We start from the raw sequence: 18,098 nt of genomic DNA on the forward strand, positions 1-18,098 counted from the left end.
CTCGGCGCAGCCAATCACATAGCAAAATGTTCCGCCCAGTTCTGCGCAGCCGCTTGAGACTCTCGCCCGGTAGGAACTACATTACCCATACTGCCTTTGACCCCCGGGCCTGCGCATTGAGGAATCAGGGGCAGAGTCAGCCCCGCGGTGCCTGATGGGAGTTGTAGTTCTGCCGCGCGAGCGTTCGGGAGTTGGAATGTGAGGAAGCGCGAGCCCCGAGCGGCTGAACCGAATTGAAAAGCAGAGACTGACCCTTGGTCGGAACCAGAGCGATGGCGGTGGGAAGATTCACCATTGCAGGAGATTCTCTGTGTACAACTGAAGAGGAAAAAGTCACACAAGTCACAGCATTCCCCGTGGCTGGACAACAGAGACATACAGGAGGAGGAGTGTGTGGTCGGGTATGTGAAAGGCTGCAGAGAGGTTGCTTCTTTTTCCACATATGTTTCCTGACCTGAAGATTTCCAGCATTCACAGGATTTTGTCCCATTGGATTCCAAGATCTGTCTGTGTGCACTTTAGGGAAGTGTAGACAGGGGCTGGTTTGATGGAGCTTTGAAAATAACAACAGTTTGTCTTCATGAATTCATGTAGACAAATTATTTTAACTAGAGATTAAGGAGGATCAAAGGCCTTATTTACAAGTTGTGCAAGGATAGAATTAGTTATTAAGAGTAACAAGGCAGCTCAATGAAGATATTTTAAAAAATTTAACATAACACTGGGGTCCGTTTTGAGGACTAGGATTGAAAAGCAGTGAAGTGATGTTGAACTTGTCTTGAACTTTATGAGAGCTGTACATAGTTGAGATCAACAGGTTAAAAATGAGCTTGTATGGGCTGAAAAAACACTAAGTATGACATTGAGAATGGAGAAATTGTATCTCTCAGGGAAGACTGAATAGGCTAGCACCCTCTTCAATAGAAAAGAGGCGGCTATGGCCGGGTTGGGGGGGAGGTGGGGTGTGAGCATCGTAGAAATCTTCACATTAAGAATTTGGGGTTCAATGGTGATGTTCCCACTCCTGGGGTGTCTAAAACTCGGGGCCAGAAATATAAGATGGTCAGTAATAGGTCCCATGAAGAATTCAAGAGAAACTTATTTCCCAAGAGAATGATTAGAATGTGGAATTTGCACCCACAGGGAACGATTGAGGCAAATAGCTTTGATATATTTGATGGATATCCAGGTAATAGACGAGGTTAGAAAGAAATAGAAGGGTTGATGGAGTTAGATAAAATAGGTAGGAAGAAAGCTGTTGTGGAGCGTAAGCACTGACAGAAAGCAGATAGACCAAATGGTCTGTTTCTGATTCTTTAAAATCTGGAATCCAAAGAAATAGTGCTGGAAATATCCAGCAGTTCAGGCAGCATCTAGAGAGAAACAAAATTAACATTTCACCTCAGTGACATTTAATCAGGATTACTCTCACCAGCATTGTGCCCTCCTGCCTTCCGCTGTCCCTCGTCTCTCTCACCTCCTAATTCTGACTGCTGCGCACACACACCACCTCAAGAACAGTAAGTAGTCTCACAACACCAGCACGAGCTTTCCAAATAAACCTGTTGGATTTTAAGCTGGTGTTGTGAGGCTACTTACTGTGTCTACTCCAGTCCAATACCAGCAGCTCCACATCATCATAAGAACATAAAAACTAGGAGCAGGAGTAGGCCATCTGACCCCTCGGATCTGCAATGCTATTCAATAAAATTGTGGCTGAGCTTTTCGTGGACTCAGCTCCACTCACCTGCCTTCTCACCATAATCCTTAATTCCTTTACTGTTCAAAAATTTATCTATCCTAGTATTAAAAACATTCAATGAGATAGCCTCAGCTGCTTCACTGGGCAAGGAATTCCATGATTCATAACTCTTTGGGTAAAGAGGTTCCTTCTCAATTCAGTCCTAAACCTGCTCCCCCTTATTTTGAGGCTATGCATCCTCGTTCTAGTTTCACTTAGTGGAAACAACTTCCCTGCTTCTATTTTATCCATTCCTTTCATGATCTTATATTTCTGTAAGCTCTCCCCTCATTCTTCTGAATTCCAATGGTATAGCCCCAGTCTACTCAGTCTCTACTCATAAGCCAATCCTCTCAACTCCAGAATCAACCTAGTGAATCTCCTCTGTACCCCTCCTATGCCAGTTTATCTTTTCTCAAGTAAGGAGACCAAAACTGTACACAGTACTCTAGATGTGGCCTCACAGGCTCATTATACAGCTGCAACAAAACCTCATGGTTTTCAAACTCCATCTTTCTAGCAATGAAGGACAAAATTCAATTTGCTTTCTAATTACCTGCTGCACCTGCAAACCAACTTTGTGATTCATGTACAAGGACACCCAGGTCCCTCTGCACAGCAGCATACTGCAATTTTTTACCATTAAAATAATAGTCCATTTTGCTGTTATTCCTACCAAAATGGATGACTTCACATTTACCAAAATTGTACTCCATCTGCCAGACCCTTACCCACCCACTTAGACTATCTATATCCCTTTGCAAACTTTGTGTCCTCTGCACATTTTACTATGCCACTCATCTTCATGTCATCTGCAAATTTTGATGTGGATGTGCCGGCGTTGGAATTTTGACAGACCACAGTTGGTGTACACAACTCCAAATCATCTATATAAATAATGTACATAATAAATAATGTTCAGGCCCCATGGTCAACCCTTGTTCTACTTCCTCAAACTTAGTCCCCCTAGAATAAATTTCCAAGTCACAGTCACTCCCTAAGTCACAGTGTTACTCTCCATGCACACAGTCAATCCCAGAACAAGGAATCACACTCAAAGTCGCTTTGCAATATGCACAGTCACTCCCCGCAAGCATCGGCTCAATCTCTTACTGAATCGCAGCTCTTTTCTCTCCTTACAGATGCTGCCAGACCTGCTGAGATTTTCCAGCGTTTTCTCTTTTGGTTTCAGATTCCAGCATATGCAGTAATTTGTTTTTATGAACTGAGACAGCAGCTGTAATAAGTGAGGTTTTATTCAGATGGGACAATGACAAGTTTAAACCTCCACCTGATCTGCTGCTCAAAGTCTCCTCCATTTCCCTGGTCAGTTTCCCAAGCTTCAGGAAACTCCTGTTACTCCAGAAATATTGTGATTGGCTGTGAGAGACGTCAATCAGAGAGCCCACCCACTGTGCCCATTCTCTCCTCTTCCTCTTTCACAGCTGCTTCACTTCCTGTAGGGACTGAAAACCAAGTCAGGAGATGGTGAGTGAAGGAGCAGAATTTATAATAATTACATTGCATCATATCCACACTAATGTTCAGGCAGTCTGACTATCCTGTGGGGAATCAGGTGTGGAAATTCCCCTTATGCTGTGTGAGAAGATCCAGCTGAGAGACCTGTTTACTCGGTGCTTTGTGCTGAGCTGTTTGATTGGAGCTGTGTGTTGGATATTGAGTGTGTTTATTGGAAGCAGTTCCCTTCTGATTTACAGCCTGAGTTTTGTTGATGGGTCATTACTGAATATGAGAAGGTGAGGTGTAATTTTGAGAGGTGCAGCAACACATTTATTAAAATGTATTTTAATGCCTTCTTTAAAGATTTTATCTGAAGGCCTTGGCCCTCCCCAAAAGCCTGGGCTTGGATTTAATAGTTTTGCCCCGTGCCGCGGATGATAGCTGAAGTTGAGATTTGCAGCCGGAGTGCAGTGTATCTAATTTCCCAGGATAAGCCAGAACGCTCTAATCAGCTATGCTGAACTAATGTTTTCCTTAGCTTATAGTAGTTCCTGCCAAAATTTATTTTAACGTGCAGTAATCACCCTGCCAGCCTCTAGCTGAAGCATCAGTGATCAGAAACTGTTTTTCATGTTATTGTGTTGGTTCCATCCCTACTGTCATTGGGTTTCTGCTGTTATTTCTTGGCATGGTGGTCTGAATGATACAGGCTGGTGTGCTGGGAGGTGACAAGCAGGTGGATTGGTAACATCCTTGTGCAGTGGCAGTTTGGTTTGAGGTAGACCTTTTTCAGGAGCTTCTTGTTGCAATATTCACTACTTATTTGAGGGAGCAAGATGTTGCTCAGTACTTATTGGGAGCCAAGGAAGTTGACTTGTTTGGAGGGTTACCCATGACAGCATATCTATGAGACCCGTGTGCGATGAGTTGCATCAAACTGCTTCATAGTACTCTGCAGTTGAATAAATGGTGGCAAGAGCTGAGGTTCCTAACCTGCACTCTATGAAGAACCAACAAATTTGCAGAGGTGCTCTTCTGCATGCCAAACAAGTAAACAAACTCAAATTAACTTAGGGACAAATTAAAGGGGCAGCCCCCCAAAAAGGAAGGGGGGACGGCCCGAACAAAAAACAAAGTTGAAAGGAAACTTAAAACATTAAATCAAAATGTGATTGTCGGGATCTATAATGCACCCCAGCCCCTGCGGTGCCCAGCGGGCACGGAAGGTGTCAACTGCACCCGTGGACACCGCATGCTTCCTCTCCAGGGACACCTGGCCGTGAATGTAACCACGGTAGAGGGGCAGACAGTCAGGATGGATGACCCCATCGATCGCCCGCTGCCTGGACCTATTGATGGCGCGTCTGCACTCTGCCTTCTCTATGAAGAGTATGTTTCATCTGTATAGCAAAGAAGAAACAATACTTTTCATTGTGTGCTAATGTAACAATAATAAAATCAAATCAAGTAGAAAAACTTCAATTTAATCCAATTTATTGCTCCTGGGATGATTTAGCCTGGGGAAAAGTTCAGTACAACAGGATTTCCCCATTTTGAATGGCAGAGGGAGGAGAACATTCATGTGGCCACCCAATTAGATTACTTCCATCCAAGTAGGATAATTTGATTAGATCCATGCAGCTCATGAGCCCTCCAGGGGGATAGATTCAGGCCTGCCTAGTCCACTCTGCACATTTAAACTCTTCTTTAAAGAAAGATGTGTCTTCTGTTGGAAACTTCATGGAGCCTGTTTCAGATGGAAACTCTTCAGAATCAGGTCAAGTTATTACATACAGGGAGCAGTCTGCTAACAAGATCCTGTCCCTCAGTAACATTTATCAGCAATAACTAGCATTTAAAGACAAATTCATTGGTAAAGATATTGCACCTGCTCAGAGCACAACCAGACCATTATTTTAAATTTAAACCCCAATCATCACAAAGCCTCACCATGGAGAGGTAAAGCCTTTTGGGTCGGTCTTTTGGGTGGAACCAAGCAAACAAACTTAAATTACACTCGGACAAAGAAAAAGGGGGCAGCTCCCCAAAAGGAGGGGGAACGGCCCAAACAGAAACAAAAAGTACAAAGGAAACTTAAGACAAGTCAAATCAAAATGTGATTGTCGGGGTCTATAAGGCACCTCAGCCCCTGCGGTGCCCAACGGGCACGGAAGGCATCAACTGCGCCCGTGGACACCGCATGCTTCCTCTCCAGGAACACTTGGCTGTGAATGTAACCGCAGTAGAGGGGTAGACAGTCGGGATGGATGACCCCATCGATCGCCCGCTGCCTGAACCTATTGATGGCCCATCTGCAAGTTTGCAGAGGTTGTTTCACATTTTGATTTGTGCTGGCATCTTGCCAGATGTTTTTGTCTATAAGTGTTCAGTCAAGGGTAACGCCAATATAAATGGGATATTGTTTGTGATTTAGCCTCTTACCATTCAAGGAGCTGTTCAGTTTCCTCTTGGTGCTGGCATTGCGGAGGTGGAATATACTTGAGCTTGTCCTGTTGCTGCTGTTCACTCCCAGTGGTTTTTCCTTCAATAATTTTGCAAAACAAGGGAAGAAGTTTCACATTTTCAATTGAATAAACATTTGTCCATCGTGTTTTTTTATATGTTAAACATGTACTCTAAGGTTAAACCTGTTTTTTTCCAGCACAACACAAGCTCATTGTGAATTGATAGCCCATTTTACACTCTACCTGACTATCTTTTCGGTTGCTCTCACAGTGCTTGGAAAGGTGGGAGCCTGGGTGGAGGAAAGAAAATAGCCATGTTGCTCCTAGTCACTGTCCAGTGTCCCTGCTGAAAACATCTGGCCATGAATGGCGCTGACTAATGAAACAACTCATTGAAGGGGGCTCCTTAAATGTTCCCATCCTCAATGATGGATGAGCCCAGCACATCAGTGCACAGGATAAGGCTGAAGCATTTGCAATAATCTTCGGCCAGAAGTGCTGACTGAATGATCCATCTTGGCCTCCTTTGGAGGTCCCTAGAATCACAGATACCAGTCTTCTTTCAGTTCACACCACATGATATCAAGAAATGGCTAAGGCACTAGATACTGCAAATACTATGGGCCCTGACAATATTTCATCAATAGTACTGAAGATTGCACTTCAGAACTCTAGTCAAGCTGTTTCAGTGCAGCTACAACACTGGCATTTACATGGCAATTACTCAGGTACGTCCTGTATAAAAAGTGCAGGACAAATCCAACCCGGTCAAATACCACCTTTTGTTTCTTCTCGATCATCAGTAAAGTGATGGAACCACCAACAGCACCACCAAGTGGCACTTACTTAGTGCTCATTGACACTCAGTTTGGATTCTGCCAGGGTCACTCAGCTCCTGATCTCATTACAGCCTTGGTTCAAACATGGACAAAGAGCTGAATGCCAGAGGTGAGGTGAAAGCAACTGCCCTTGTCGTCAAGGCAGCATTTGACTGAGTGTGGCAACAAGGAGCCCTAACAAACTGGAGACAGTGAAAATCAAGTGGAAAACCCTCAGCTGATTGGAGTCATATCTGGCACAATGCAAGATAGTTGTGGTAGTTAGAGGTCAATCATCTCCGCTCCAGGACATCACTGCAGGAGTTTCTCAGTGTAATGTCCTAGGGGCAACAATCTTCAGCTGCTTCATCAATGATCTTCCTTCCATCATAAGGTCAGAAGTGGGAATGTTTGATGATGACTATACAGTGTTCATTTGCGACTGCTCAGATACTGAAGCAGCCTATGTCCAAATGCAGCAAGACCTGGACTATCCAGGTTTGGGCCGACAAGTGGCAGGTAACATTCATGCCACACAAGTGCCTGCAATGACTATCTTTAACAAGAGAGGGTATAACTATCACCCCATGACATTCAATGGTATTACCATCGCGGAATCCCCCACAAATAAAATCCTGAGGGTTGCCATTAACCAGAAACTGAACTGATGTAGCCATATAAATACTATGACTACTAGAGCAGGTCAAAAGCTCACCTCCTAACTCTACAAAGCCTGTCCACAAAGGCACAACTCAGCAGTAATGGAATTCTCTCCACTTGCCTGAATGAGTACAGCTCCAACAACATTGGAGAAGCTCGACACCGTCCAAGACAAAGCATCCCATTTCATTGCTACCCCTTCCACAAAATTCAATCCCTCCGCCACCGATGAACAATGGCAGCCATGTGTACCATCTATAGGATGCACTGCAGGAACTCATCAAGTCACCTTAGGCAACACCTTCCAAACCCACACCACTACCATCTAGAAGAACAAGAGTAACGGATACCTGGGAACACACCTTGAATCCCCTCCAATTCACTCACCATCCTTACTTGGAAATATATCACCATTCTGCAGTGCTACTGCGTCAATGTCCTGGAAATCCCTCCCTAACATCACTGTGGGTGTACCTATACCCCAGGGACCACAGTGTTTCAAGAAAGCAGCTCATCACCTTCTTAAGGGCAATTAAGGATGGGCAATAAATATTGGCCTAGCCAATGACACCCACATCCCACGAACTAATTAAAAAAACAGAGGATGTGTCACAGTCAAGTGAGGCAAAAGAAAGTATTTGCATCTGACCCCCCATGCAGGGGAATAACAGACTGGCACTCAATGTGGAACAGTCTCTAACTGGGAGGTGACAGTAGTTTCATCTCTGGACAAGTAAACCAGAAGCCCAGAATAAAGCTCTGCGCACATGTGTTCAAACTCCTCCCACAGCAGCTGGTGGAATTTAAGTTGAATTAACAAGAGCAATTTTTTTATTCATTCATGGGACATGGGTGTCGCTGGCTGACCAACATTTATTGCTATCCCTAGTTGCCTTTCAAGGTGATAGTGAGCTGTCTTCTTGATTTGTTGCAGTCCATGTTCTGAGGGTTGACCCACAATGCTGTTAGGGAGGAAATTTCAGGATTTTGACCCAGCGACTGTGAAGGAAGTGCGATTATATTGCCAAGTCAGGAAGATGAATAGCTTGGAGGGGAACTTGCAGGTGGTGGTTTTCCCATTTATCTGTCCTTCTAGATGGAGGTGGTTGTGGTCGAGTATCGAGGAGTCAGGAGATGAGTTACTGCAATACTCCTAGTCTCTGACCTGCTCTTGTAGCCACTGTGTTTACGTGGCAAGTCCAGTTGAGTTTCTGGTCAATGGTAACCTCAAGGATGTTGACAGTGGGAGATTCAGTGATGGTTACCCCATCGAATGTCAAATGGCGGTGGTTAGAGTGTCTCTTATTGGTGATGGTCATTGCCTGGCATTTGTGTGGCGCGAATGTTACTTGCCATTTGTCAGCCCAAGCCTGGATATCGTTCAGATCTAGTTGCATTTTAACATGAAGTGCTTCAGTATCTGAGGCATCGTGAATCGTGCTGAATGTTGATGTAATCATTAGCGGACGTGCCCACTTCTGATCTTTATGATGGAAGGAAGGTTATTGATGAAATAGCTGAAGATTGTTAGGCCTAGGACATTACCATGAGGGCCTTTTGCAGAGATGGAGCTGAGATGACTGACCCTCCACAACCATCTTCCTATGTACCAGGCATGACTTATATACAGGTATAAACCAGCAGAAAGTTTGCCCCCGATCAAGTGGGATAGGGAACATTTAAATGGGAAGGGTACACATATTTTATCTGGGAGGTTAGCTGGAGTGTTTCGGCAGGGTTTAAACTAATGTGGAGGGGGAGTTGGGAGGAGAGGAGAGAGACAGCTTAGGCATTGGGAGTGGGAGTGAGTTGGAGGTCAGGCTAAGTCTAGATGATAGGAAAATCTCCCAGGAGAAGGAGGATCTGAGTGGGTCTAAGGGTCTTCAGTGCATCTGTTTTAATGCGAGGAGTGTGACGGGTAAGACAGATGAACTTAAGGCCTTGATGTTCGCGAGGAATTTAGATGTGGTGGCAGTGACGGAGACGTGGTTAAAGGAGGGGCAGGACTGGCAGCTAAATATTCCAGGGTATAAGTGTTTTAAGCGTGATAGGGAGGGTTGAAAGGAGGGGGAGTGGCACTCTTAGTTAGGGAGGAGATCACAGCGGTGCAGAGGGAGGATAACATGGAGGGGTTGGGAATTGAGTCTCTGTGGGTGGAGTTGAGGAATAGGAAGGGGGTCATTACTATGCTAGGAGTACGGTGTCTTGGCGTTTATTGGTAGGGGGATTGAATTTAGGAGTCGCAGTGTAATGTTGCAACTGTACACTACTCTAGTGCGGCCGCACTTGGAGTACTGTGTGCAGTTCTGGTCCCCGCATTACAAGAAGGATGTGGAGGCGTTGGAGAGGGTGCAGAGGAGGTTTACTAGGATGTTGCCTGGTATGGTGGGGAGGTCCTATGAGGAGAGACTGAGGGATTTAGGGTTGTTTTCGTTGGAAAGAAGGCGGCTAAGAGGGGATCTTATTGAAACATATAAGATGATTAGAGGTTTAGATAGGGTGGATAGTGATAGCCTTTTTCCTCGGATGGAGAAAGCTAGCACGAGGGGGCATGGCTTTAAATTAAGGGGGGGTAGCTACAGGACGGATGTCAGGGGTAGGTTCTTTACCCAGCGGGTGGTGAGGGATTGGAATGCCCTGCCTGCTGCAGTTGTAAATGCGTCTAGTTTGGGGGCGTTTAAGAGATCTCTGGATAGGTTTATGGACGAAAAGGGATTGGTATAGGCTAGTGGGTCATTGTTTTTGTAACTGGTCGGCGCAACATCGTGGGCCGAAGGGCCTGTTCTGCGCTGTAATGTTCTATGTTCTATGTTCTATGAGTGTACTATAGGCCGCCCGACAGCCCGCGGGCAGTGGAAGAGGGTATATGTAGGGACATTTTGGACAAGTGTAGGAAGAACAGAAAACATTAGACAGGGGTCATGGGGGGAGAGGGGACTGGTGGTGTTGAGATGGCGGCGCGGGCTCGTTGGGCCGAAGGGCCTGTTTCCCGGGCTGATTTTGTTCTTTGTTCTTTTTGTTGTAGTGGGAGATTTTAATCTCCCAGGGGTGGATTGGAAGGTGCCTAGACCTGGAGGTTCAGACGGGGAGGAATTCGTAAGATGTGTATTGGAAGGATCCTTGCAGCAGTATGTAGATAGCCCGACTAGAGAGGGAGCTATACTGGATTTAGTTCTGGGCAATGAGCCGGGTCAGGTGGTTGAGGTTGCAGTAGGCGAACATGTGGCTAATAGTGACCACAACTCCGTCTACTTTAGGATATGAATGGAAAAAGATGAGAGCTGTCCTAAGGGGAGGGTGCTAAATTGGGGGAAGGCTAGATACAGCCGGATTAGGCAGGAGCTTAGGGATACAGACTGGGATAGGCTGTTGGAAGGCAAGAACTGCAATGGGTGCAGGAAAGGCATGTGCCGGTTAGGAGGAAGGATGGGAAAGGTAGGATTAGAGAGCCGTGGATTACTAAAGATATAGAAGACCTGGTTAGGAAGAAACGAGAGGTGTATGTCAGGTCTAAGCAGCTGGAGAGCGTTAGAGGAATACAGAGACAGAAGGAGGGATCTCAAAAGGGGAGTTAGGAGAGCAAAGAGGGGGCATGAGATGGCTTTGGCAGGTAAGATTAAGGAGAATCCAATGGCGTTTTACTCCTATCTTAAGAGCGGAAGGGTGGCTAGTGGCAAAATCGGTCCTCTCAGGGACAGACGAGGGGAATTGTGCTTAGACGCAGAGGGAATGGGGGAGATCCTGAATGAATACTTTACGTCAGTATTCACGAAGGAGAGGGGCTTGATATCTGGTACGGTCATCGAGGGAGCGGTAGACCAATTGAAAGATCTATCGATTACAAGGGAAGAAGTGTTAGGGCTTTTAGGTAGCATTAAAACCGATAAATCTCTGGGGCCCGATGGCATTTATCCTAGGCTGCTTAGAGAGGCGAGAGATGAGATTGCTGGGCCTCTGACGCAAATCTTTGTCTCTTCTTTGGACTCAGGTGAGGTCCCAGAGGACTGGAGGATAGTGAACATGGCACCGTTGTTTAAAAAGGGTAGGCGGGATAGCCCGGGTAACTATAGGCCGGTGAGTTTAACGTCAGTGGTAGGCAAGTTGATGGAGAGGATTCTTAGGGGTAGGATGTATGAGCACTTAGAGCATTGCGATCTGATTAAGGATATGCAGCATGGCTTTGTAAAAGGGAAGTCTTGCCTTACGAATCTGGTAGAATTCTTTGAGGAGGTGACAAAAACGGTCGACGAAGGACAAGCCGTTGATGTCGTCTATATGGATTTCAGTAAGGCGTTTGACAAAGTCCCTCAAGGTAGGTTGGTAGAGAAGATTAAAGCTCATGGGATACATGGCCAGGTATCTAGATAGGTAGAGAACTGGCTTGCAAAGAGGAGTCAGAGAGTAGTAGTGGAGGGGTCCTTTTCTAGCTGGAGGTCTGTCACTAGTGGTGTGCTGCAGGGCTCAGTACTGGGACCTCTTCTCTTTGTAGTGTATATAAATGATTTGGAAGAGGGAGTAGGTGGTGTAATCAGCAAATTTGCTGATGACACCAAGTTGGCTGAATTGGCGGGCAGTGAGGAGCAGTGTCTGGCAATACAACGGGATATTGATAGGCTGGTATATTGGGCAGATACATGGCAAAGATGTGCTGTTAGGCTGGCAGTAATAAATTGTCCCTAAATTAGTTTCCCTCAATGTGGATGGCCATAAAACATTAGACAAGGGTCATGGGTGGAGGGGGGGACTGGTGGTGTTAAGATGGCGGCACGGGCTCGTTGGGCCGAAGGGCCTGTTTCCCGGGATGTTTTTGTTCTTTGTTTTGTTTTGTTTAATGCCCATTAATTCCAGTTTCACTAAGACACCTTGATGCCACATTCGGTCAAATGACCTTGACTTTGATGTCAAGGGCAGTCACTCTCACCTCACCTCTGGAATTCAGTTCTTTTGTCCATGTTTGAACCAAGGCTGTAATGAGGTCAGGAGCTTAGTGATCCTGGTGAAACCCAAACTGGGTGTCACTGAGCAGTGCTGCTTGATACTACTGTTAATGGTGACCACAAATCCATTGTTGATTTTCATAAAAAACCCACCTGGTTCACTTTAGGGAAGGAAATCTGCCATTCTTACCTGATCTGATCTACGTGTAATTTCAGATCCACAGCATTGCGGTTGACCCTCAGCTGTTCTCTGAAATAGCTGAGCGGGGACTCCCTTGTATCAAACCTTGAAAAAGTCACAGTGCACTGAAACTAAGCGGACTGCTTGCAACAATGAAGGAAATGGAAATGACAATGGCTAACATAGTTGTGTCAATGCTGCAAAGTCATCCTTACTAACATCTGTGGGCTTGTGCAAAATTGGGAGATGTCCTGTAAAGTATGCAAGCAACAGCCTGACATAGTTTGTAAGGTATGATGCTCTGAGTATGACTATGTCCTAGACACCACCATCACACGCTGCAGGCATGGCCTTTTCTACCACCGGGATAGAGCCACCAGAGGTGGGTCCACAGTTGTATACAGTCAGATAGGAACTATCCTGTCAGTCCTTACCTTTGAATCTGAACCTAAGAGATCAGAAGTGGGATGTTCACTGATTGCATAATGTTCTGATGTGGAGATGCTAGCATTAGAACATTACAGCGCAGTAGAGGCCCTTCGGCCCTCAATGTTGCGCCGACCAGTGGAACCAATCTAATGACCCTCTAACCTAAACTATTCCAATGTTATCCATATGCCTATCCACTGACCATTTGAACGCCCTTAAAGTTGACGAGTCCACAACTGCTGCAGGCAGGGCATTCCACGACCTTACTACCCTCTGAGTAAAGAACCTACCTCTGACATCCGTCCTATAATTACCACCCCTTAATTTAAAGCTATGTCCCCTTGTGTTAACCATCACCATCTGAGGTAAAAGGCTCTCACTGTCCGCCCTATCCAATCCTTTGATCATCTTGTATGCCTTAATCAGGTCACCTCGTAACCTTCTTCTCTCTAATGAAAATAACCTCAAGTCCCTCAGCCTTTCCTCATAAGACCTTCCCACCATACCAGGCAACATCCTGGTAAACCTCCTCTGCACCCTTTCCAATGCCTCCACATCTTTTTTATAATGCGGCGACCAGAACTGTACGCAATACTCCAAGTGCAGCCGCACCAGAGTTTTGTAACATGACCTCACGGCTCCGAAATTCAATCCCTCTACCAATAAAAGCTAACACACCGTACGCCTTCTTAACAACCTTATCAACCTGGGTGCCAACTTTCAGGGAGCTATGCACATGTACCCCGAGATCGCTCTGCTCGTCAACACTACTAAGAGTCTTTCCATTATCCCTATATTCTGTACTCCTGTTATTCTTACCAAAGTGAATCACCTCACACTTGTCCGTATTAAACTCCATCTGCCACCTCTCAGCCCAGCTCTGCAGCTTATCTATGTCCCTCTGCAAACTGTAACATCCATCCTCACTGTCTACAACTCCTCCAATTTTGGTGTCGTCAGCAAATTTACTAATCCGTCCTTCTACACCCTCATCTAGGTCATTTATAAAAATGACAAACAGCAGTGGCCCTAAAATAGATCCTTGAGGTACACCACTTGTAACTGAACAGGGCATATAAAGACACAAACTCAATTTACAAAATAATGGTTGGAAATTTTGTAAATTGAGTTTGTGTCTTTATATGCCCTGTTTATGAACAGAACTCCCACTTATCTGAAGGAGCAGTGCTCCAAAAGCTAGTGTCTTTTGCTACCAAATAAACCTGTTGAACTTTAACCTGGTGTTTTGAGACTTCTTACTGTGCATAATGTTCGACAAGATTCAAAACTCCTTAGATACTGAAGCAGTCCATACCCGTATGCAGTAAATTCAACTTGGGTTGCAAGTGGCAAGTAATATTCAGGCCATACAAATGCCAGGCAATGACCAACTCAATGAGAGAGAATCCAGCCATCTCCCCTTGAAGTTCAGTGGCATTATCATCGCTGAATCTTCCACCATCTGCATCCTGGAGATTACAGTGGACCAGAATCTGAACTGAATTAGCCACACTGTGGCTACAACAGCTGTTCAGAGGCTAGGAATTCTGTGGTGAGTAACTTACCTCCTGACTCCCCAAAGCCTGTCCACCATCTACAGGTCAGAAGTGTGCCAGAATTCTCTCCACTGGCCTGGATGAGTGCAGCTCCAACAATGTTCAAGAAACTTGACACCATCCAAGACAAAGCAGCCCACTTGATTGGCACCCTATCCACAAATATTCACTCCCTCTTCCACCAATGTGTAGTTGCAGTGTGTGCGTAGTTGAAGTGTGTACCCACTGCAGGAACTCACCAAGGCTCTTTAGACAGCACATTTCAAACCCTTGATCATTACTGTCTAGAAGGTCAAAGGCTGCAGATATCTGGGAATAACACCACCAGAAACATCCCCTCCAAGTCACTCACCATCCTGACTTGGAAATGTATCGTTGTTCCTTCACTGTTGTGAAGTCAAAACCCTGGAAATCCCTTCCTAATGGCATTGTGAGTGTCCCCATGTGACAAAAGCTACAGCGGTTCAAGAGGGTAGCTCACTATCACCTTTGCAAATTACATTACACATGAGCAATAAATTTTCGCCTAGTCAGTGATGCTTGCATCCCTCGAAAGTATCAAAAAACTGAGGAGTCAGTCTCTTCAGCAAAGGAGTTGTTGGAGAAAATCACGTTTACATTTCCTGTTTTACAGAAGGATTGCACTGTACTACACCAGAGAATACACAGAGGATAGACACCGCAGATAGATCCTGACCATCATCCAAAGAACAACTGCACAACTGTGGGAAGACATCCAGCCCCTTAACATCATTGCAGAACACAGAGAAGGTTGGGCAGTGAAATCATCATCTGGAAATCGGTCAGGTCGGGGGAGCTTTGACATATCATCAGATTTGAAACTGGTCAGTGGTGCAGAACCTTCCATCAGAACCAACCTTTCCAAAGATTTGTCTGTGGGTGGTCAGTCAGGTTGACCCTGAGAAGAAATGTGAGTGGTCTCCAAGTGTGGTAAGAGCTTCAATCATTCATTGAGCCTCATGACCCAATGATTCATTTCTATCGGGAAGAGATTGGTTAAGAATGAGGTTTGTGTTGAGGACTCCACAGGTTCATAACATCTCCTAACACAGCAGGTGCCTCTGTTGTAACAAGGACAGTCACATGGCAGAGAAACCATTCAAGTGTGAGGTGTGTGACCGAACTTTCGCCCAGTCATCAACGCTCGTGATTCACCGCCACGTTCACACTGGGGAGAAACCGTTCACATGCGAGGTGTGTAACAGAGGATTTGCACAATCTTCAGCCCTAGTGAAACACCGACGCATTCACACAGGAGAGAAACCCTTCATGTGTGAGGTGTGTAACAAATCATTCTCAGTGTCATCCAACCTCCGCACACATCAACGCATTCATGCTGGGGAGAGAGCGTTCAAGTGTGAGGTTTGCAGTAAGGCATTTGTAAAGTCTACAAGCCTCCTTATACACCAGAGAATTCACACAGGGGAGAAACCCTTCAAGTGTGAGGTATGTGTGAAAGCTTTTACCTGTTCCTCTGATCTCCTGATACACCAGCGGATTCACACAGGGGAGAAACCCTTTAAATGTGACGTGTGTGATCGAGCCTTTGCACAGTCGTCAACACTCCTGAAGCACCAACGCATCCACACTGGGGAGAAACCATTTAAGTGTGAGGTGTGTGACCAAGCCTTCTTGAAGTCAGGGAACCTCCGTGTACACCAACGGATGCACACTGGGGAGAAGCCATTCAAATGTGAGGTTTGTAACAGGGGCTTTGCACAATCATCGACCCTGGTAAGTCACTGGCGTATTCACACTGGGGAGAAACCATTCACTTGTGAGGTGTGCAACAAATCATTCTCAAGGTCTTCAACCTTCCGTGTACACCAACGCATTCACACCGGGGAGAAACCATTCACTTGTGATGTGTGCAGCAAATCCTTCTCAAGCTCGTCAAAGCTCTTGCTGCATCAGAGAATTCACATGGGGGAAACCATTCAAATGTAAGCTGAGTGACAAGACATTCACATTCAGCATTATCTCCAGTTCCATCAACACACTTACACAGGGGGAAATAAGTGATCTTTGTGATGGAGAGGGTGTATAAGGGGACTTTGGAAAACTGTAATGGAATTGCCACTTGCCTTAAAAGGAAAGCAACTGGCCTTTCTTATATAAGTCTCATGATAATAGTGGCCACTTTGCCTTACCTGCAAAAAGCATTGGAAATAAAAGGCAGAGAGAACCGTCTTGAAGAAACTTCAGCTCAGGGAGAAACAGAGAGAGGAATCTAAGAAAGAGCCTGGTCTGCTGTAAAATAACTTGGCAGTTAAATGTGCCACACCAGCAGGACAGGGGTAAGGAACCTTCTCTCCTCCCTGTGAATGTGTTTCCTTCAACTAAGCTCACCTGTTAAAGCAACCTTGGGCAACTCAACAAATGGAAGCCATCACAGCTGCAGAGACACTTCTACAACTTCAGAAACCTCACTTCAGACAATGCAACAATCAAACTTCAAAACCTATTAGGCCTTCTCCAAATATGGACTGAACTCATCAATTTTTTATCAATATGGTTGACCTTCATCTGCAGTTAATCTTTTTATGTCTGTGTGAATGATATAATTTTCTAGGTCTAACTTTTAGAACAATAATGTTGAAATAAACCAACCTTTACTTTTCAAGTACAAAAAACTTTGTTGCTGGGTTATTGTGAATTGACTTTCTCACTCCAAGGATAAAAAGTACACTCTCAGACAAATAAATTGTTCACGGGCAACTTTAAAAGGATCTGTGTTACTTCCATCTGTAGTACTCTGAAAGAGATACCCCTGGGGTGTGTGTGTGTGTGTCTTGGTGAAGTGAGATCGTGGAGTGGATATGAGGTAGAATTGGACCCTGTTTTAATTAGTGATGTGAATAATAGATCCTCTTCAGGTGATGGATGTTTGACTAACACATGGGTAATGTTTGTACTCTCCTGTCTGGGAAGGCTACTATCCTCAGTATGGTGAGAGAGTTGGTGGGGCAGGGGGTGGGGGGGTGTGGTGGTGGCGGGCGGGGGGTGGTGGCGGCGGGGGGGAGCGGGTGGAGGTGCGGGGGTGACTCTTCACAGACCTGAGTTCCTTCAGCCCATCACACCTCGATGTTCATGTTCTGGGAAAGATCGTGCTTTATTATTTTGCTCGAGTCAAAGTTTGCTCAAGTAAGCTAAATATTGTGTTTCCTGTTTTATCAGTTTTCTGTATAAATTTACAAACTCACAATAAATTCACATTTTAAAAGCTTAACGCATTTCCTGATTTCTCAGCCTGGTGTCTTCCTATTCACTGAAACCCTCAGGAACCTACAGTAAGAGTCCTGTACACAATACATTGGTTAATGTCACTGTGGGCTGGCATACTTTCTCCATCAGTGGGTTTAGAATTTCCAGTTCACAGGAACTAGAAGGCTTCTCTAAGATAGGAAGACTGGTATTTGCAGGTATTTTTATATCCACTTTCACAAACTAAGGACATCTGATAGTACATTACAGCCAATGATCTGCTTTTTGAAGTGATGTCACTCGTGCAATATAGGAAACATGGCAGTCAATTTGTGCACAGCAAGCTTCCACAAACAGCAATGCATTATTAACCAGATAATCTGTTTTGGTGATGTTGATTGCAGGATCCATATTGACCAGGACATCAAAAATAACTCCCCTGCCCTTCTGCAATAGTGTCATTGTTACATTGATCTGAGGAGACAAATGGGGCCTTGGTTTAACTCATCTGAAAGATGGTACCTCTGACAGTGCAGCTCTCCTTCAAAACTGCACTGGAGTGTTAGCCTCAGTGCTCAAGTCTCTGGAGTGAATTTTGAACCTCCAGCCTTCTGACTTAGACACA

The 18,098-nt window shown here is 45.2% G+C and overlaps 1 protein-coding gene across 6 annotated transcripts; it reads left to right on the plus strand.

The window, feature by feature from the left end:
- Positions 1-199: 199 nt before the first annotated feature.
- Positions 200-17,231, plus strand: LOC145348057 (uncharacterized). Of its 6 annotated transcripts, none has more exons than XM_080196186.1 (2): positions 200-401; positions 14,883-17,231. In XM_080196186.1, the coding sequence occupies exon 2, from the start codon at positions 15,353-15,355 to the stop codon at positions 16,214-16,216; it is 864 nt and encodes a 287-aa protein (XP_080052312.1). In that variant the 5' UTR covers positions 200-401; positions 14,883-15,352; the 3' UTR covers positions 16,217-17,231. The 6 variants fall into 6 exon arrangements, with proteins under 6 accessions (XP_080052312.1, XP_080052315.1, XP_080052314.1 ...); XM_080196189.1 differs by having other exon boundaries at positions 237-257; XM_080196188.1 differs by lacking the exon at positions 200-401 and adding an exon at positions 3,186-3,229.
- Positions 17,232-18,098: the final 867 nt, after the last annotated feature.

This window comes from Carcharhinus amblyrhynchos, chromosome 9 (genome assembly GCF_965287045.1).
Source record: "Carcharhinus amblyrhynchos chromosome 9, sCarAmb.v2.hapA, whole genome shotgun sequence".
NCBI classification, from domain to species: domain Eukaryota; kingdom Metazoa; phylum Chordata; class Chondrichthyes; order Carcharhiniformes; family Carcharhinidae; genus Carcharhinus; species Carcharhinus amblyrhynchos.

Excerpts from the sequence above, each read along its gene's own strand:
- LOC145348057 (XM_080196186.1), top strand. The coding sequence starts at position 15,353 with ATGGCAGAGAAACCATTCAAGTGTGAGGTGTGTGACCGAACTTTCGCC.